The sequence below is a fragment of the Phocoena sinus genome, chromosome 19, assembly GCF_008692025.1.
Source record: "Phocoena sinus isolate mPhoSin1 chromosome 19, mPhoSin1.pri, whole genome shotgun sequence".
NCBI classification, from domain to species: domain Eukaryota; kingdom Metazoa; phylum Chordata; class Mammalia; order Artiodactyla; family Phocoenidae; genus Phocoena; species Phocoena sinus.
This window is the reverse complement of record NC_045781.1, coordinates 58,200,651-58,220,487: the sequence shown is the minus strand read 5'-3', so window position 1 is coordinate 58,220,487 and position 19,837 is coordinate 58,200,651. Positions and strand designations below refer to the sequence as shown.

General features: G+C 67.8%; 2 protein-coding genes and 1 long non-coding RNA gene across 4 annotated transcripts in view; 1 reads left to right on the top strand and 2 right to left on the bottom strand.

The window, feature by feature from the left end:
* Positions 1-676, bottom strand: part of ZFPM1 (zinc finger protein, FOG family member 1) — a 90,409-nt gene extending 89,733 nt beyond the window's left edge. For both annotated transcript variants that reach the window (XM_032613091.1, XM_032613092.1), the window contains exon 1: positions 319-676. In XM_032613091.1, the coding sequence (XP_032468982.1) occupies positions 319-536 (218 nt within the window). In that variant the 5' untranslated portion in view covers positions 537-676. The remainder of the gene's footprint in view (positions 1-318) is intronic.
* Positions 677-1,625: 949 nt separating this feature from the next.
* Positions 1,626-19,837, bottom strand: part of ZNF469 (zinc finger protein 469) — a 50,758-nt gene continuing 32,546 nt past the window's right edge. The window contains 3 exon segments of the mRNA XM_032613090.1: positions 1,626-12,317; positions 12,319-14,212; positions 17,936-17,995. Coding sequence (XP_032468981.1) covers positions 2,910-12,317; positions 12,319-14,085 — 11,175 coding nt within the window. The 5' untranslated portion in view covers positions 14,086-14,212; positions 17,936-17,995 and the 3' untranslated portion in view covers positions 1,626-2,909.
* Positions 2,475-19,616, top strand: LOC116743927. Its single transcript, XR_004346925.1, has 3 exons — positions 2,475-2,510; positions 18,822-18,917; positions 19,177-19,616. It is a non-coding gene; the product is annotated as an uncharacterized LOC116743927 (long non-coding RNA).

Here is a 19,837-nt window from a genome sequence, read left to right as displayed (position 1 = left end):
CTCCCCGGCCCCCTGCCCAGTGCAGGGCAGCCCCGGGGGACCCTGCAGTCTCAGGGTGAGGGGCACTCTGGCCTCCCAGGTGGGGAAGCCAGGCCCGGGGGTCTCTGCCCGAGGCCAGCGAGGGCAGTGGGGTCTGGGCTCTGCTTCTCAGCTTTCTCAGGGGATCAGGGAGCCGTGGCCCCTGCACAGGCCTATACCCACCTGGACCCTCTCCCACCCTGTCCGGCCCCCTCCCTCGGCTCACATGAGGCCCTTCGGGATGCCCACCCCGGACGCCTCGAGGGTTGGGTCCCAGGGATATACCCCACAGTCACTCACGTGGTCGTGTGTGTGTGGGCGAAGCCGTGGAGGACTGCACCCCCGTGTGCCGTGTGTGTCTCTGGGCCCGTCGGTGGGGACGGGGGTGCCCAGTGTACCCGTGATGTGTGCGTGTGGGGCTTGGAGGCCGGTGCCCACCGAGGCCCGGCAGCCGAGCTGCCCCTTCCCCGCTGAGCCGGTGAATGCTGCCACCTGCTGGCCAGGTTGGCGCTGTCCATGCCACGGGGCTTGCGGCTGCGGGGTGGGCTCAGGGTCCAGCAGGGTGGGTTTTGCTCATGTCCAGCCCTGAGAAGACTAGAGCTGCGGGGGTCCCCGACGTGGTGAGCCTTGGCACCCGAGGGCGCGGAGCGCCCGGCTCGCCCCAGCCCCGGATTCACAGTCTGGGGCAGGGCCTGGACGCCCCGTCGTGTTTCTGGAGATGCAGACGCCGGCCCCAGGCCGCCCAAGGCGTGGTGAGCCAATGGTGGGGGGGCACTCAGTGCCGTGGACCCAGCCGGCCCATGGGCATCCACCACCAAGTCCCCAGATAGCCTTTCCCCAACGCAGCTCCAGCTCCACCCACGGAAAGCGCAACTCCCAGCCCGCACCACTTCGTAAGCCGCTGGCTTGTTCCCGGCCCACGGTAGGGGTGGAAATGGAGGCAGCCCACCTGGGCGGGGGGACTTGGTGGGAGCGGCTGAGACCGAGAGAGAGGACAGGGCAGGGCGTCCCTGGCGGAGGGAATGGCAGGGCCGGGGCCTGGCAGGACAAGGGGGAGTGCGTAGGGCGTGGGGCGTGGGGGGGCGTGGGCTCGGCAGTCTCGGGTCACGCGCAGGATACCTCCCTGTGGAAGGGCTTGGCGAGGCTGCCCCCCGCACCCCCGGCCCCGGCCCGACATGTGTTGTTTGAGGCCTGCTCTGAGAGACCCCTGTGTCCAGGCAGCTGTCAGGGGCAGGATGGGATCAGGGCTGGTGCCCGACTCTGGACGGGCCCTGCCTGCCATCCAGGCGCTTGTCCCGGACACGGGGGTCTTCAGGACACGTGGGCCCCAGGGGTCTGAGCGTGCGGCGGGAGTGTGATCCCTCCTGCTGCCTTTGCTGCCCTCTGGGTCCCCTAACCCAGCTGTGCTAGTTCCTTCCTGAGAGGGTCCCGCCCAGCACTAAGGCACCGTGTGCACCGTGTCAACAAGTCTGGGGGCTGGTGGGACCACTCTGTGGCTGGGGCGGCTCTGCAGGGCCAGGTGGCCCTGGGACAGGACGGACGAAGCGGCGGCTCGCGGGGGCAGGCAGGGTGGGGCTGGCGGGAGGACAGAGGCCACAGAGGAGGTGCCCTGTGAAAACAGTGGACATATATTTGACAGCATGGATGCGCTAAGATTTTACAACCTCAGAGCCCCCGGGTTTGTTCATCAGCACTAAAGAGGCACTCTGAGTGGCACACGTACCTTCTACAAAGGCAGTATGGGCCTGACTTGGTTTCTTTCGAAATATCAAAATTAAAACTTTTGACATACACATTGCACCCAAGGCTAAAATGAAGAAACAGAACAAAACAAACCACAAACCTCAGAGACACCTAAGAACAGAAGGAAGCCTCTCCCTGCCTCCTGCCCCCGCGAAGACACGATCCTGTAGAAAGGACACGCGAGCCAGCCCCTGGGTCGTGTCAGTGCGTGAGCTGCCCGTGGGGCTGGAGCCTCCCACCGACGGTCGGAGCCAGCGAAGGGCTTGTCAGGCCACTGGTGTCTTGGGCCGCCCGGGTGGCACGTTGCGCCTCCTGGCCCGACCCCACCCCCCAGGTAAAACAAATCAAGGAAGCCTGTATTCACATTACAACATGAAAATAGCACCAGGATCTTCAGAGTAAAATTGCTGATACTTGCAGCAGAGAGCTCCACGTAGAAGGAAGGCTCTAGAGAGGGCAACTGCGGAGGCTGGGCTGGGGGTAGCGTGGGTGGGGAGGGAGGACCAGGGGTCAAGGTGCACTGGAGACCGGCGCTTCCGTCAGTGGCACGGACAGTGGCCGGCACGACCCTGTGGTCAGAGAAGGCCCGTTGTGCTCGGGGGGTGGTGGTGGTGCGGGGGGCGCCGGGCGGCTCGCAGATGGCTCTTCTGCCCCCATCTGATTTTTAGGGTCGCTTTGGAATTCCAGCAACAGCAGCAAAGACACTAAGACGGAGGCTGCCTCAACTTACCTCCTGCTAGATGACACAGGTGGGGCGCCCTGTGCAAACCTTTAAAGTGAGGGGTTCTCTGGCGTACCGGGCCTTGGCTGTGGGGCACATGGGGCTGGGGTGGGGGTGAGCGGCTTTCTCGTTAACGTCCTGGTACTGAGAAAACGGCTGCGTGGTCTCAAAGAGGCTGCAGCTGGCCCGCCCCTCACCCTCACCTTCCAGCTAGAAAGGGACTGCTGTCCACCCCAGGCCCTGTTCAAGGCATCAGAGCCGCAGGTCTACCACCAAAGTCTGAGTATCTGCGCGCTGCGGCAGGTGGGTTAGGATGTGGCCACCAGGTAAACTCTCGGAGGACTGGGGCTCCTCAGCGTAGACCAGGGTCCCCCGTTTGCCAGTCCGTCCCCGGCCCCACTCCCAGGCACGCGCCGGCTCCTATGAATTACTCGGAAGCATCCTTTTTTAAAGGGATCTTGAAGCTGGTTAGTCTCTGCCCAAAAAGTTGGCTGAGGAGGTGGCTCTGGGACTCGGCTGTCCGGCAGGCCCGGGAGTTGGGGGGTTCAGCGCCGAGGACAGCCCCGCCCCTCCTGGGGGGCCTATGCGGGGGTCTGGCCTGGGGGAGGGCCTTGCCCAGCGCCTCCTTGCCGCGCCTGCTGCTCCCTGGGGCGTGGCCGGGCTCCCCCTTCCGCGGCTCTGAGGGCTGGGGCAGTGTCGTCCCGTTCTGGCTGCCGGCCTTGGGCTTGGCAGGGAGCACACGGCTGGGAGTCGCCTGCTTTCGCGGGGCCCGGGGGGGTTTGTCAGGGACCGCGGGGCCTCTCCCTGGGCTCCCCACGGCTTCGTTCCTGGTTGGCCCCGGCGCCCGGCCCTTCCTCTTCTTCTCACTGCTGTCCCCGTCCTCCCTGGGGCCCAGGCTCCCTCGCGGCCCCTGGTCACTGGCTCCCCTTGGTCCCTTGGGGTAGCCCTTGGCTGGGGCTCGAGGGGGGGCCTTGTCTGGGGCGGGGCCCTGGCCCGGGCCGTTGGGCTTGGCTGGGGTGGTGGCTGTCTCGCTTTGGAGCTGCCCGCTGGCCGGCTGGGGCTGGCTGCCGCCGGCTGCCTTGGTGCCCTGCCGGGGGCCTCCGGCGCCCTGGGAGCCGGGGCCCGGCTTGACTTGGAGGGTGGTGGGCTTTGGCCTGTCCTCAGCGCCACGGGGGAGCTCTGTGGGCACTGGGCTGGGCACCGCCTTCTTCAGTTGTACTGGGAACTTGGGTGCTTTGCTGGCGGTGGACGAGGCTGACCTGTCCTTGGACGAGCTCTGGCAGCCCCCGGGCTTGTTGGCACTGCCTCTGAGGGAGGGGCCTCCTGCACCCCCGGCAGGCGCCACGTGACACGTGGACACCTGCTTCGCCTTCCAGAGCAGAGAGGGGGCTTCTGGGTGATGGTCAGGGGCACATTTGCCAGGGGCGCTTGGGGTCCTGTGTTTCCCTGAGAGCGGGCCAGCTGCCCTCTTTTCCTCTGCGTCTTGGCCTCTGGCCCCCGGCTGGGGCAGAGAGCCCCCTAAGGGGAGAGCCTGCTGGAGGAAGCGCCCAGGGCTGCCTGGGGAAGCCTCGTCCTCGGAGCTCTCCAGGGCCTGGCCTGGCTCGTGGCCATCTGTGCCATCAGCCGAGGCCGCCGGGAAAGGAGACAGAGACGGGGGCAGGAGCTCCTGGAGGGCAGAGGGCAGATCGCTGCCGCCGACCGGGTGGCCCACGGGGTCTGTGGGCCTCTCTGGGGTCCCGGGCTGCCCTGCTGTGGTGCTGGGAGCTGCCTCTGGGCCGGGCTGGGGCAGGGCTGGGAGGGACCGCTCGCTCAGGGTGGGGCCGCTGTCCCGGGACAGAGGCCCGTCCACGCCGGACCCGGGGGGGCTGCTGGACGTGGCCACCCTGCGCCGTTTGCTGGGAAGCGAGCCCTCTCGGACCAAGGCCTTGTGCCCGGGGGCGCCGGGCCTCCGCACGCCGCGGAAGGTGAAGGGCTGCTGCCCCCTCCTCCGGTGTTTGTCCATGTGCCGGTCGAACTGCTCCTTTTTGGCAAAGGTGTAGTTGCAGGAGCTGCAGACGAAGGACCTCTTGCTGATGTGCGTGACGTTGGCGCAAAGCTCGCAGGCGTACAGCGGGGTGTGCTGCAGCTCCAGCTCCCCGCTCAGCCCGTGCTCGCCGCCCAGGTGCACGCGCAGCTCCTGGTGCTCGGGGTACACCCGCGGGCACTGGGGGCACAGGTAGACGCGCTGCGGGCTGTGCACCGCCAGGTGGCGCTGCAGCTTGAACGGCTTGGGGAACCGCTTCCCGCAGTGGTGGCAGTCGCGGGCGGGGTCCTTGCAGTCCTGGTGCACCGGGACGGCTGGGGGCGGGGACTCGCTGTGCGAACGGCCGTCGCGGGACAGGCCGCCGGGCGGGGCGGGGTTCACGCAGGCTGACGGGCTGCCCTGGGCCGAGGCGCTGTCCGGGTCTGAGCCGGTGGCGCGGGCCTTGGGTCTTCGTCTCTCCCCCGGGAATTCCTTCCCAGCTCCCACATCCGCCCCTGCCGCCTCCGCGGGGCCCCCGCCTGCCCTGCCGCCGATGGAGCGCTTGCCCCGGTGGGGTTTGGGGGCCTGTCCCACGATGCCGCTCAGGAAGCGCGTGGCCACGCCGTCCCCCTCCCAACATCCGGGCAGGTCCCCCAGGGACCTCTGCGCCTGCCCCTTGCGGGCGAAGCGCACGGCGTGCTCTCGCAGGTGCTCGTTGTACATCCAGACGCCGGCGACCTCCCGCCGGCACATGCCGCAGGCCCACAGCCCGGCCTTGCTCTGCACGTGCTTCTCCTGCAGGTGTTCCCTCAGCAGCTCGCGGGAGCCGAACCTGCGCTCCACGCACATGTAACAGGTGGGGGGCGGCGAGGGGCTGTGGGCCAGTTTGTGGAGGTCCAGCTCTCCCAGGCCGTGGAAGCGCTGAAAGCACACCCGGCACTTGTAGGACGCCCTCCTGGCCTTGGTGGGCCGGCCTCCGCCTGGGGCCCTTCTTGCCCCGGCCGCCTCCTCTGTCCTGCTTTGTGGGCCCTGGGAACTGGCCGTGGCCTCGAAGTCCAAGAAGCTGGTGCCCGGGAGACCTGCGGGGTCTTCGCAGGGTCCTAGGAAGCACAGGTCCTGCACCTGCAGATCCGCGGCGCTCCCGGGGACGCCACACTCGTGGTGCTCTCGCTCTAGGTTGGGGGGCTCGGGGCTCGCGTCTCCTGGAGAAGAGGTGGCCCCGTCGGCGGGGGCCTGCAGCTCCAGGCCTCGCCAAGCTGCCGGGACCATGTGCAGCTCAGGGATGCTTTCTGACGGGTGGTCCTCAGCGCAGCAGGGCTCCGCCTCCGCGTGGGGCTCCAGGGCCCACAGGCTGGGGCCCACGGCCCAGGGGTCAATGCCAGGCACCTTGCTGCTGAGGAAGCCCTCCAGGAGGAAGGACTCTGGCAGACCCGCAGCCTCGTCACCCCACGGGTCCTCGTGGGACAGGCAGAGCGAGCCAGAGTCACTGAGGTCTGTGGGCAGGCGGAAGGAGGACAGAGCGGCACTGCCCCCTGCCCGGCTGCTGGGCGCGGGCTGGGGAGGTGGCTTCGACTTTTTACAGCGCTTCCCATAGACACGGGGGTTCTTCTTCCGAACCAAGCGGTCTCCCAGGGGGAAGAGCTGGGAAAAGGAGGCTTCATCATCAAACAAGCTCAGAGGGTCTCCGAGATTCGGGCTGGGGGCCCCAGGGGCAGTGCTCTCCCGCCCCTGGACCCCCTCTCCTGGACTGTGCAGGGGGTCCCACAGGCAACTGCTGACGGTGCCGCCTGCTTCAGGACCACGAGTCTCGGGAGGGGCCTGGGGGTCCCAGGGGGCCTCGTGCCCCTCCCGGACGCCTTGCCCTGCTCTGCTCTCGGCCACTCTGCTGTCCCCTGCAGGTTTACCCCCAGCTGCCCTCGATGGCTCTTTGCAGATGCCAGACATCCTGGTCTCTCGGGGTTCCCCGCACCCTCTTGCCGAGGCTGCTTTCCGCCCCACTGGCCCTTCTGGCCCGGGAGGTGCCCCCTCCACCATCCCTGGACAGGCCACCCGATCCCCAGGAGGCTTCCGTGCAGGCGTCTCCTCCAGGTCCGTGGCGACGAGAGGCGGCTGCGGGGACTCGGTCTCCTGCTCTGCCTCTGGTGAGAGGCGGCGGCTCGGGAGAGCTGGGCAGTTGGCAATGGCAGCTGATGGATTCCAGCCTCTTCTCCCTGAAATCTCATCTGCGGGGCCCTGGAGACCGCTCTCCTCCCGGAACCTTCTCGCTCTTGGCTTTCTCGCCCTCTTGCTGGCTTTCCCCTCTGACTCGCTGGGGAAGTCTGCGGGCGGCCTGCCCCGCCTCTGGCCCCCGCCTTTCTTTGTCTGTTTGGAACGGGCCTCATCCCTCTCCAGCTGGTCCTGTTTCCTGGGCTCTGCAGGCCTCACGCCCACCCCTTGCTTGACCGTGTCTGGGGGATGTGGTTCCCAGCGAGGGGGACAGCCCGGTGCTCCCAGAAGGCTGAGCCCCCGCCTAAGCCCCCTGGACATCCCGGGACCCAGGGCATCCTCAGGTGCCACAGAGCCGCGAGCAGGGCTTGGCCTCCCGGCCTGGCTGGGGTCTCCCACCAGGCGCCTCGGTCTCTCCTTCCCCAGCACCCTGCGGCTCTTCTTTCCCGGTGGGTGGCACGTCTGGGGGGCAGGTGGGGCCGCTGGGCTTGGCTGGGAGGCAGTAGCCCTGTGCAGCCCGTGCTTCCTGGCTCTGTGGCGGCTCAGGCCCGGCCCAGAGCGGAAGGAGGCCGAGCAGACCTCACAGGTCACAGGCTGCCCGCTGGGGGCTCCGCCCCTCCAGTGGCCGTTCTCAGTGAACACTGGCTTCTTTTTAAAGCCACGAGGCTTCTGTCTGGGGTCCTGGGGACTGAGGGGATCCCCCTGGGGTCTCCGGTGGAGGGTGTCCCCGAGGCTTTGGGGGGACCGTGGCCTGGAGTCACTGGCTGTGCCGCTCGGAGTTGTGGTTCTGCCTGGGTGGAGCTCTGTGGCAGGGCAGGTGACCCTCAGACCCCTGGTGCCGGCTTCGGATGCCTCTGTAACGGCAGGGCGCCCAGCCCCGGGCATCTCTAGGCCCTCCTGTTCCTGGAGGCTGGCCTCTGCCTCACCTTCCTGGCAGGTGTGGGGATCTGGCCCCATGGCCCCCCGTGTGGAAGGGTCAGTGGGCACAGCGGTGACACCGTGGCTTTCCCTGTTGCCTGGGGGTTCTGAGGAGGGGCCCTTGGGCACCCCATCGGGGTGGGTGCTGGACAGGGCTCCCCTGGGGTCTGGCCACTCGGCCCTGGGGCCTCTGACTGCCCCCAGGCCACCAGTGGTAGGGATGCCGGACAGGGCAGCGGCCGTGATGGTCACTCTCGGGGAGGTGGCCCTCGCTGGGGGGGGAGGGGTGACACAGGCAGGAGCTTCCCTGGGTCTCTCCTTTCTGGAACCCTCTAGGGTCCTTGCCACGCGACCTCCAGGGCAGTCCCCTCCATGGGCGGGAGTGAAGACACCGACGAAGCTGGGCTCCTCGGGCGGGCCTTCCAGGGGGCCACAGTCCCCCCGGAGAGGGTGGTGAGCTGGGCCTTCCGTGGGGCCGCAGGGATCAGGGGTGGCTGCAGAAGTGGGCGAGGGGGTGTGCATGGCCAGGTCCCTGGTGGGGGGCGCTGGGCTCTCGCCAGTGAACAGCAGATGCTTCCGAAGGCCTGGGCCAGCTACTGCCTCTGGAGCCTGGTCCTCGGGCCCATCTCCCGTGTCGGCTGCTGCCAAGGCTGGGACTGAAGACTCTGCCTCAGAGTAGGCGGGGCCTGGGGTGGTCCGTGCCCCGTTCCAAAGGCCCACGGCCGCCCTGCTTCTCTGGAGCTGCCCGGCTAGCTGGGCCGGCCGCCCCGGCCTCCCCCGGTCATCTGGCTGCAGTTGGCTGGCTCCAACTTGGCCCTCGGGCTTCTCGGCCTGGCCGTGTGAGCCTGGATGTCCATCTCCCTCTGGCCCCAGCTGGCGTCCGGCCACAGCAGGGACGGCTGTCATCCGCATAACCCCCGGGAAGCCTTGGGCAGGGCTGCAGGCCATTTTCCCACCTTCCACACTCTCCTCTCCCGGATCTGAGGGGTCGCTGTGCTGAGGACTCTGGGTGTCATCAGGCGGGGGCCCCTGTGAACCCCGGGTGTCATCTTCTCTCTCAGCCGCTCTGGACACCAGGAGCTGGAGCTGATGAAGGGGGCTCGAGGCTGGGTCCTGGGGCCTCCTGCCAGGGCTGGGGTCGGGCACGGAGGCACGACTTGGGGAGGCCCCCGCTGGTACAGACCCCTCATTACCCTCAGGGCCAGGGCCCCCTGCTACAGGGGACAGGAGCCTTGCTCCTCCTGGCCCACCTGTGCTGCTCACAGAGTGTCCCTTGGGGGCACCGTTGTGACTGGCCCCAGAATGTGGGGTGGCACCCAGGGGCAGAAGCTCGGCCCCCCGAAATGCCAAACCAGGTGCAAGAGGAGCAACAGGGCTGCCGAACGCTTCCAGCTCTGAGGGGTCTCGGCAGGGCCCAGGTGCCCTGTGGGATCCCGGGGAATGCCCCCCTCTCCGTGGGCAGAGAAAGAGCAGTGGGAGGTCTTGGCTGTGCTGTATTCTGGCGGCCCTGTTACCCTCAGGAAGTGAAGGCTCAGGGCTTGCGCTGCACTTCGCTAAACTCCCCATGTCCCATGGGGGCTCCGGTAAACAGACTTCCGGGTGGGCCCCGAGGCCCCCTTCGGCCCTGGGGAGCCCCGTCTTGGAGACCCCGGCTTTCTGCGCTGGCCGGAAACTGAGGCTGGCCTCAGTGGGCCTGAAAGGACCCCCAGGAACCACATCCTTGTGGGCGCCGGGGGCCAGGGCTGCTTCTCCAGGGTGCAACGAGGGCCACTCCTCCTGGGGGCCCCCTAGAGTGCCCCCCGTGGTGGCCACAGTTGTTTCTGCCCCCTCCGGGTGTGGACTCAGTTCCCCAGGACCGGTGACGCTGGCTCCGCACGGCTCTCCCGGGGCGTCCTGTGCGCCTTTGCTTTGCAGCTGACACTCCAGTTCGGTGACCAGCCTTTTGATCTCGAGCTCCTCCTCTGACAGGTCACCGCTACAAGCGGTGCTACATTTGATAACCTTGCCGGGCAAAGTGGGGAGGCTGGTGGCCACAGTCCCTTCACCGGGACACCTCTGACTGAATGCCTTTTCCCCTGAGAGGCTGGGAGAAGTGCGCAGACGGCCAGGCGGCACGGGGGACACTTCCTCCAGCAGGCACCAGCCCATCTTGGGCAGAAACGAGGGGTACGGCGGGTCTAGCTGAAGTTTCCTCGGGGGAGGGGCAGCACACGCACGCGGCACCTGGGTGTCCCCGTTCCCAGAGAGGCTGCCGTAGACTGGCGGCTCGAAGCCGTGCCCAGGCAGCCCCGAGAAAAGGGCCGCGCGCTCCAAGGCCGGTGGCGATTCAGCTTTGCCTGGGCCCGTGACGACTGTGTAGGGTGGGTTCCTGGGTGGCTTGGGCTCTTGGGAACTGGCATCCTCGCCACCCTGGCAGAGGCCTGCCCTGATGGCCGGTGGGCTGTCTGGGGCTGAGGACTGAGAGCCCAGGTCTTTGTGGAAACAGCCAGCCAGGTCTTTGGGTCTGAGGAACAATCCGCCGGGAGGGCTGCTGCAGGGCTGAGGCCCCTTTTTGGCGGCTGGAAGCCCCACGGAATCTCCAAGACCAGGGGTCTTCAAAAAGAGGGTCCTGGGTTCGGGGTGGGCCGCGTCGGCTGCGTTAGCGATGGGCACCAGTGACTCTCCTGGCGGGGAGGCAGGGGGCTCCGAGCACCGGGGGGCACCCAGCGGGGGCGAGCTCGCGCGGGGCGGCACTGCGTCCTCCTTGCGGAGCTGTGGTCGCTCTGGGGTTGGGGGGCAGGGGTCTCCTCCCCCACAGGTGGCTGGAGAGGAGCTCAGAGCCTCTCTGTGAAGTTCTGCGGCCTCAGGGGGAAGGTCTTCAGCGATTTCAGGGCTCGTGGTGTCTCGGGGGAAGTCCAGAGAGGGACGGCTTTCCTCTGGGGTCTCGGCGCCCGTGGGACCCTGCAGGAGGCGCTGGGGGCCTCTCTCCTCAGGGCCCACTCCAGCCTCTGAGCCGTGCGACGGGCCCTGGGCCTCGGGACTCTTGATGGGACCTGGCCACGGCCTGCCCGGCTCCTCTGGGCCCGGGGAGCCCCCAGGCCTCACGGCCTCCTGCCTCACGGCCTTCCTGGGCTTCTGCTGCTGCCCGTCCACTTCCTTCCTCTTCTCGCCCCGGCGCCATCGCCGGCCGCTGGGGCGGGGCCGGCCTCTGAAGCGTGAGCCTCGCAGTCGCGGGCCAACCTCCTCCTCAGACTCGGAGGCGCCGCCGCGGTCGGGGGGCCCGCCGTCCGCGGTGCCCGGGGCTGGGCCGCGCTGGCCCGCCCGGTTCTTCTGCTCCACGATCTTGTGGATGAGCTCCTTGCTCCAGGTGCCGCCGCGCGGCCGCCTCCGCCTGCAGTCCTGGCCGGGGGACAGTCGGAGGCGCCTGGAGCTCCGGGTCTCCACCAGGAGGGTCCGTCCCCCCGGGTCCGCGTGGCTCTTGGGGGCCTGGGTTCTGAGGTCCCGCGGGCGGGACAGGGCCGGCTCAGCCCGGCCTTTCCTCCTCGGCCTCAGGCGGCTGGCCCTGGAGCCCCTGCCCGGCCTCTTGGCGGTGCTGACCGTGTCCAGCTCTTTCCGGAACAACTTAAATCGCTTTCCTCTTCTCTGCTGGCCGGCCAGGCCGGCCCCATCTGCCTCTGAGGGCGCTGGGCCCAGGGAGCGGGTTTTGGGCCTGGGGCCGGCCGGGTAGCCCGTGTCGCCGGGCCGGGTCGGCTGGGGCTCCAGCGGGGCAGCCACCGCCGGGAGCGGGAGCTGGGCTCTGTTCTCTGGCGCTGCCCCCAGCCTGGTCTTGGGGGGCTGCCCGGTGGCGGGGCCCCGGGGGCCGGAAGGTTCCTCGTCCGTGAAGACGTCGATGAAGCTGCTGTCTATCTCAGGGTTGTCTGACTGGTACTCCAGGCCGTTGAGCGCCTCCGTGATGAGGCTGTCCAGCTTGGCGGCGTCGTCCAGGTCCAGGTCCCCTGCAGGCAGTGGGAAGGGGGCGGCGGCCGGGCTGGGCAGGAAGCTCATCCTCAGGGGGTCATCTCTGCCATCGGGCCGGACGTCCCCACCCAGCAGGAAGGGCGCTGTCCTGGTGTGGCTGAGTGGGCTCGGGGTCCCGCTGGCCGGTGCTTTGGGGGCAGCCAGTGCAGAGGGGGTGACGGGGGGCGTGGGGAACCCGGGGGGCTGCTGGTGGCCATCCTTGGCCCTGGCCGGCAGCAGGCTGCAGAACTGCCGGTGCCCCAGGAAGGCGGCTAGGCTGCTGTAGTTCCGGTCACACTGCCGACAGGTGAGCAGCACGTCCAGCTGGTCCAGGCTGGCGCTGCTGAGGGGGAAGTGGTGGGCGGAGTAGGGGGGCGGCTCCTGGGGGAAGCCCTCCAGGCCCACGCTGCCCACCTCGAGCCCCGAGCTAGGGAACGGGGGCTCCTCCAGCCCCTCTGTGGGGAAAGGGAAGGCCTTGACTGGCTCTGGCTGGTAGTGGATGGGGAGGGCGTGCGAGGGCTCGGGGGACGGGAAGGGGCTGCCGGTGTCCTGGGGGTGCGTGGGTGGGTGGAAGAAGGCGGACGGCCCGAGCGGCGCGGGGAGCTGGCCCTCATCCGAGCTGGGGTTGGCTGGGCTGCTGGACAGAGGGGACAGCGACGAACAGGTGCTGCTGGCCGTGTGGGTGGCCGGCGAGGGCAGGGGGGACTCGCTGGGGGAGGCTCCCACCACCCTGGGCTGGGGGGGGCCGGGGGGGGCCCCGTGGGGAGGCCTGGGGCTGGGCCGCCCCGAAGAAGGGGGGCTGGGCTCCAGGGTCCTTCAGCCCGTTGTAGGCGAACAGCCCAGGGGAGCCACCGCTGTGCTGGCCTGGGCTGTTTCTCAGGACCGCCAGTTTCTCGCCCGGCCCGGGCGTCTTGCCTGTGGCAGCAGCCTGGGCTCCCTGGCTGCCCCCCTGCCACTCGGGGACTTCCGGGGGGAAAGGCAGCTGGTTCAACATCTCCATCTGGTGGGGGCCGGGGCCGGCGGCCGGGAGCACCTGGGGCCAGGGCAGCGGGGGGCTCTGGGGGAGGCTGAGCTGCTGGCCTGGGCCAGGCTGGGTTTCGAAGAATGCGCTCCTGGTAGTGGCCAGGGGGCCCAGGGGAGGCGTTGGGTAAGGGGCTGGGGCGGGGTCCCAGAGCGGGGGCAGTCTGGCGGCGGGGGGCCCGGAGGCAGTCAGCTCCGTGTCCCGAGGCCCTGGGCTGGCGCCCACCCCGCCGGCTCTGGGGCTTCCATACGCCTGCCCGGGAAACTGCCTTTGGGCCAGCGAGTTTGGGGGCCCCCTGGGGCTCCCCAGCCCATCGTGGGCCGAAGGCGGCCTCTCAGGGAGCACTTTGGTCACGCTCTCGTGCAAACTGTCCCGGAAGGTGGCCGTGCTCTCCGAGAAGGGGCTGGGGGCCGGGCGAGCAGCGCCAGGGGGAGGGAGCGCACCACCAAGGTCGCTGGGGGCGTTGAGGCCGCCTGGCCGGCCGGGGTAGCAGGGCGGGGCTGGGGGGCCCGAGCGGGCGGGCAGGGGGTAGGCTGGGCCCGTGCCCACCGGCTCCTCGGGCCACGCTCCCCGAGGCTGGTGGAAGGCGAACACCAGCGCCCTCTCGGCGAACTCGGGCCCGGCCGCGTCCTCGGGGAAGGCTTTCGGGCCGGCTCCGTGCAGCTCTGGGAAGGGGTACTGGAAGGCAACCACCCCGGGGCTGCCGCCTTCGGGAAAGGGCTCCGGCTCAGCGGGCGGCACCCCGAAACTAGCACCTGGGAAGCTGTTCTCAGCCGTGGGAGGCCAGGCGTCGGCCCTGCTGGCCTGGAATTCCACGTAGGAGGCCGGCCGGCAGGGGCTGGCGCCGCTGCTCTGGGGGGCCCTGAGGGGCGGGGGCCCAGGGGTGGCGCTTGGTGAGGTATAGTTGGTGGAGGTAAAGCTGGAGGGGGTCTCCTGGAAGCACTTTTGGAAGCTGAGCTCTTCCGGGCCAGGCGAGGCCTCAGCCCTGGGGGGGCCGGGCCTGAGACGGGCTCTGGTTCCTTGGTCCCGGGGGGCCTCGGCCTCTGGGGGCCGGGGGCCCTCTTGCTGCGGGCCCTCAGGGGTCTTCTCGTCCAGGGCGGGTTTGGGCCTTGAGCTGGCGATGCTCAGACCGTAGAGCTGCTGGGGGCTGCTGTCCAGCCTGCTCGCCCGCCGTGCGCGAGCCTGCACCACGTTCCTCCCTGCTGGGGCCTGGGGGCTTCTTCCCTTCCCAGGGGCGCTGCTCAGGGACTGGGTTCTGGGGAGTGGGGCCTTGGGCCCCGCCTTCCCAGCCTGCCGCACCTGGGTCTCAGGGCTGTCCATGGCTTGGGCCCCGCTGCCCGTAGTCTTGGCGGTCCTGTTGGCTGGGGCACTGACCTCACTGGGAGGTTGCAGGGGGCCCCCCGTGCCACTGGCCGCTGGGCAGAGCTGCAGGTCTCCGGTCATGGTTGGGGGTGGCGCTCCGAGGGGCTGCTCCCCAGGCATGGCCCCTCCGTCCTGGGTGCTAGGAGGATGCTGTGGTCTGAGGCGGGCCGCGGAAAGCGGGCTGGGCGGACATCCTCGCCCCTCGAGGGGCCCTGGAGGGGCCTGCTCTCATGGTCCTGAGTGGAGCCTGCAAAGAAAGGACAGAGTGGGTCGGGGACCGTGGGGCTTCGTGGCTCCCACGGTGGCGTGGCAGGCTGGGAGCAGAAGCGGCGGGCACGTAACCTGTACTTTTAGGGGAGGGGGCTTGGCTCCGTCGGCACCTTGAGAGATGAGAGGGGAAAAGAGTTGCTGCCAGACTGAGAAAGGGCTTAGTGGGGGGTGGGGGGGGGGGCGGATTGGGGTTGGAGAGGAAAAGGAAGGAAAAAGAGAGAAAATACTGTTGAGGCCTGAGATCTGAGAAGACCCCTGGCCACCCCCAAGCAAGCTGTGCGAGGCACCAGCCGGGCCCTGAGCGGCAAAGCCCCAAGTGACACGTGGCTCCCAGACCTGCAGTGGCCCCAGGGTGGGTGACGGGCACCTGACGGCCAGGGCGGAGAGCCCAGGAAGGACGGAGGGGGCGTCTGGCTGAGGCTCCCACCTGGTCCTTCACCTGCCCCATCCCCTGACCCTGGGATCACACAGGACGGCCTCCGGGCCCTCACCCTGCAGACCCCCGGTCTCCGGAAGGTTCCGGCTCCTTTCTTGGGCCCCTGAGCTGAGCTCCTGTTTGGGGGCACACGTATCTGGCCTGTGCCTGTGACCCTAACCCAGAGCACAGCCCCACGGGCCTCTGGAGAAAAGCCCCACCCAGAACACTGAGCTTTAGGAGCACTGGGTGAGGGGAGCCTCCGGGGGCATGGCCCTCACCCCTTCCTTCTGTCTCCATGACCCCACTCCCATCCCCCTAGCGGCTCTGGGGGTCTCGTCCACAGAGCAATCCCGCGGCCGGCTGTCAGCAACGCTGATTTTCTTGGCTCTCCCCAGACAGTCGTGGGAGCTCAGCCCCATGTGAAGGCCACCAGCTCTGAGGTCGGGGCAGAGGCTTCCTGACCCAGGTTGGGCGTGGTTCCAGTGCCGGCCAGCAGTGGGCGCCACATCGCCCCACCGCCGCCCCATCCCCTGCCAGGCCAGCCCCGCCACTGGACCCTCCCCATCCCATCAGCCTGGGGGCGCCCTCCCTCCTAGGTAGGGACCTCCCCGCTCCTCTGGGCTCCACTGCCTGGGGCAAGTCCTCAGCTTCCCTTTGCACATGTGGACTGAGAGCCCTTGGGGCAGGGCTCGTGGGTGAAGTTTGCTGAATGAATAAGTGATGGCAGTAGCAGTAGCAGTAGCTTGAGCTCCTTCTGGGCCCTCACTGGGGGCCGGGACACTGAGTGCTTCCCAACCACTCCTCTGGTCCTCACAGTGGCTCGAGAGGTCAGAAGCGCTACTGTCATCGCTGATTTACGGGTGAGATTATGGAGCACAGGGAGGTGCGTGACTCGCCCAAGACCTCAGGGCTAGTGAGGGACACCGGGGGTTCCTGCGGGGCCTCCTCCCAGCCCCACATGTGGTCCGGACACCTGCTCAGAGCCAGGCTGTGCCCGGTGTAGGGGCAGCAGCAGTCAGGGCCCCCAGGACGGCCCCCGCACGAGAGAGCCGTGGGAACCAAGGGGAGGGCGGGCCCCTCGTGACGCCGCTGGGGCAAGTCCCTTAGTCGCCGTGTGCCTGGAAAATGGGTATCCCCGTGGAGCCCCCGATGGGGCTGTTGCAGGGACGACCCTCTGCCAACTCTGGGTCAGCCCCTCGTGGGACGTGTGTTGTTTGGGCGGGGGGGGGGGGGGGGGTTGCCGACTCGCTCTGTTGCCGCCTGAGCCTGGGCCCTGAGGGCGAGTCTGCATCTGCTCCTCTGCCCGCGCCCCTGGCCTGGAGTCTGGCACACAGTAGGCGCCCAGGACTGGGGAAAGTGGGTCTGCACGCCCTCGGGGTAGTGATGGTAACAGCCTCCCTCGCAGGGCCGGCCGCTGGCACGCAGGGGCTCCCCCGGATGCCAGCGCCTCCCGGGCCTCCGTGTCCCCCGTCTGTGCACGGGCTGCCTAGGTGCTTCTCCCCCGCACTGCCTGAAGCCACATGAGAGTCGGGGTCTGTCGGGGTCACCTGGGCCGTCCCGCCTGAGTTTTTAAGGACGAGCGGAAGCCCTGAGCCCAGGCGCCCCTCCCCCGCTCTCGGGCACCTGCGGCCTCGGGCCCGCACACTCGTCACTCTGAACGCCAGAAGCCCGGGCTCTGGCCAGAGGGCTCCCCGTCGGGCTCAAGGTGGGGAGACTGCATCATGACCCACGAGCGCGCTGTGCCCTGCGGAAGGACCGTCCGTGTGTCCTGCTGCAAGCAGCACAGGCCACGTGGCTCCTTCCGGCCGCTAAGCTGCGAGCAGCAGCGCTTCATGCTTCTTGCAGGCAGAGACATTCGGAGCCAGGACTCGGGAATCGCCTCGCTGCCTTTCAAGGGCCGAGGTCACAGGCTGCGGTGGGCTAGCTGCCTGTCTGCCAGCAGCACCGCCCATCTCCTGGCTCCCCTTCTCCATCGGCGGAGGGGGATGGTCGGACCCGGTTGTCTGAAGGGCCCTTTCAGTTCCAGCGGCTGTGAGTTAGCTGCTCCTGGTGGAAAGGCCCCATATGGGGGCTGACCCCTCGTTCTCAAGTTCAGGTTCACGTGGCGCTTCTGGACATCTGCCCCATGCCCAGCGTCCAGGGGAGCAGACACCGCACAGCTGTGGACACCTGACCCTGGCTCAGAGCTCCCGGACAGCCCAGAGAGGCTGGGCGTGGGGGGCAGTGGGTAGGCAGCACCTGCTGCATGCTACGTGGGACTTAACTCAGGGCCTGGAGGGTCAGAGGAGGGGGCTCCCGCGTGGCAGGCATCAGGGGCTCTGAACCCACTTGGGGCTGGTGTCCGCCCCTGCCTAGGAGCAAGGACGGGCTCTGGTCTGTGGGGCCTCTGCTCCTGAATCTGCCAGGCAGTGAAGCCCAGGGGCCAGGTGGGCAGATGCGCGAGGGCCCCTGACCTCGAGGGGCCTTCCTCACCACCCCTGCGCACACTGCCCAGGCGCTGCTGTGAGGAGCGGGGAGGGCCCAGGGCTTGGCCTCCCCGCAGCTTCTGGAGCTTTCTGGGGGTGGCCGGTCACGCCCAAGTAGCTGTCAGACACCATGGAGGTCCCGCAGGTCCAGGCTCCGAACTGCGCCCCCTGAGAGGGATGGGTGGGTGGGGCTCGGGCCTGGGCGGCTGATGGCCGTGGTCCTGATCCCCCGGCCCCTGCTGGCTGTGGCCCCGGCACCTGCCCCGCCTCAGTGGGCTCAAGGTCTCCACCCATGCCCCGGGACTGATGCTGGCCCCTAAAGAGTGCAGTGAACAAGCTCCTCACCGGGTGTTTAGCAGACGGTGTGGTGGGAACCGAAGTATTTCCCTGTGAATACCGTAACCGCTACGTCCCGTCACCCCCCGAGTCCTGTTCTGCTCACGGACACAAAGCAGATGTAGGGCGGCTTGTGCGGAAGGCTGGGCAGGGTCTGAAAACAGGCGTAAGAGGCTCATTTGCTGGTTTGAATCAGCTGTGCTGCAGGCCCCTCAGGGAAGGAGGGGTCTGGCCCGAGTGGCCTGACGAGCTGGCCAGGGGACAGAGCGTCAGGTGACAAGCCCGGCCCAGGGCTGCGGTTCAGAGCCGAGGGCCGGCCCTGACACCCGGCCCCAGAGGTGGCTCCGGGGAGGCAGCTGGCAGCCCCCATTACTGCCTGAGCGAGCAACACGGAAGGAGACACGGGTGGCAGGGCGGGGACAGGGCAGCTCCGGCCGCGTGCGGCCCGCCAGCCTCCACTCCAGCGGTCCCCTCTACGTACCTGGGAGTCAGCCCTCAGCTGGGTCGCCGCGCAGCTTCCACAGGGATGGGGATTTCTTGGCTGCAAAGAAAATGGGAAGCACGTCAGCATCAATGTGGTGCTTGGCCGCAAGCCCTGGGGGGGGCGGGGCCCGGAGAGGACATGGAGCCTGCAGAGCCCCAGGAAGCCGACGTGGACTGCGGGGAGCTGGGTGACCACAGTCCGGCCCGGCGGGTGGGGGAGCCCTGCAGGGGTGGGGTCAGCTGGTCGCCTTCCCGCTGGGCTGGTGGTGATTCTACGTTTCTTGTCGTGGTATTTCGTGTGCACAGATCACACGTTCCTGTGGTTGAAGTTCTGCAGTGAGAGGTCTCCCCCCCGCCACCGGCTCCCCCGGCCCACGGACCCTCTTCCGCTGTCCTGCTGGGTCAGCACACGGGGCAGCTTCTTGTGTTTCCTTCCAGAGTTTCTTGATGCAAATACCAGAAAATACGAATAAATCTACCCATTCGCCCCTTTCTTCAACAAAAGATAGTCTACTACACGCACTGCACTTTTTGCATTGAACGGTGAATCTCAGAGGTAATCCCACAGACCCTCACGAGGCGACGTCTGGCTGACGTCTGCCTGTCCATTGCTCCAGCCACACGCAGCTACGGAATGGTCTGCGGAACGGCTACTCGTATACCCAGGTCCCTCCGGACGGGTGGATGCTAGGTTGTCCTATGCGGGCCTTTACAAATAGCAGAGCCACGAATACGTGTAAGTGAGACCAGCAGGATGAACCCAAAGGAGAAATGGCACCGTCAAGGGCAAGTGCGTTTGTGATTTGGAGAGAGATGGTCAAATTAAGCACTATTGCGGTTTTAACATTTGGCCACAGATTCTTTCATCTTCCTCCCTCCAAAAGGTGGAGCCCAAATCCCTCCCCTTGAACAGGGGCTGGACGTGGCGACTCGCGGCTAACGCACAGAATACACGCCCAGATTCGGCACCCACGGCAACGGTATGTAACGGTTCATTGTTTCAAGCTGCTGTGTGTCACAGCCTTAGGGAACCACTGGGACAACTCTTGGGGGTTGTACTGACGTGCAGCCCTCCTGACGATGTGGAGACTCGAGGCTTTCAAGTGAGTCCCGGCGTCACGGGGCGGGAAGCGTGCCCTTACCTGGAGGTGGGCAGGCCGAGGCCTGGGGAGGGCTCTGCCTTCCCTGCAGCTTCCCAGCTACTCATTCATTCATCCACTCACTCACTCACTCGCTCAGGGATCTCCACGTTTCTGCTGGATGATGGGCCACACAGTGGTGAGCAACTGATTCTGCCTCTGCTGCGAAAAGTCAACAGGAACTATGGATGAGGAAACGAAGGCCCAGAGAGGTTGTGTGACTTGGCCAAGTCACACAGCACGTAGTGCACACGTAGGGGTGTGAGGCAGGCCCCTGGGAACCACGCTTGCCCCGTGCAGGACAAAGTAGCTCTGCACCTCAGCCCCCGCCTCGGGGCCCCCTCCTCCCTGGGGCGGCCCTGCCTCCACGTGCTGACCTGTGGGCAGGGCTCAGCCACCCCGTCAGCCTCTGTCCTCTGTCCCAGGATGGCGGGCCTGACGTCCTCTGCCTGCAGCACCCCATGCTGGCTGCCCCTCCGGGGGCACAAGGGCCCATCTTGGGTGCTCAGACTGTGGGGCAGGTGGGGGACAGCGTGTGCCCGGGTCTCGGGTTCCCACCCCTGCCCAGGCTCTTGGCAAAGCCCCTTGGTGCTAGCTGGTGTGGGTTTCAGCAGGCCTGGGGCCCCTTTGAAGTGGGGAGATCCAATCCCCCAGATCCCGGCCTGCCCCCAGGAACCCCACGAGTTCAGGCGTCTCCTTTACGCTGAGAAACACCACCTGGCCCCAGCCTCTGGGTAACTCAAGCCCGCGGTGGTGCTGGC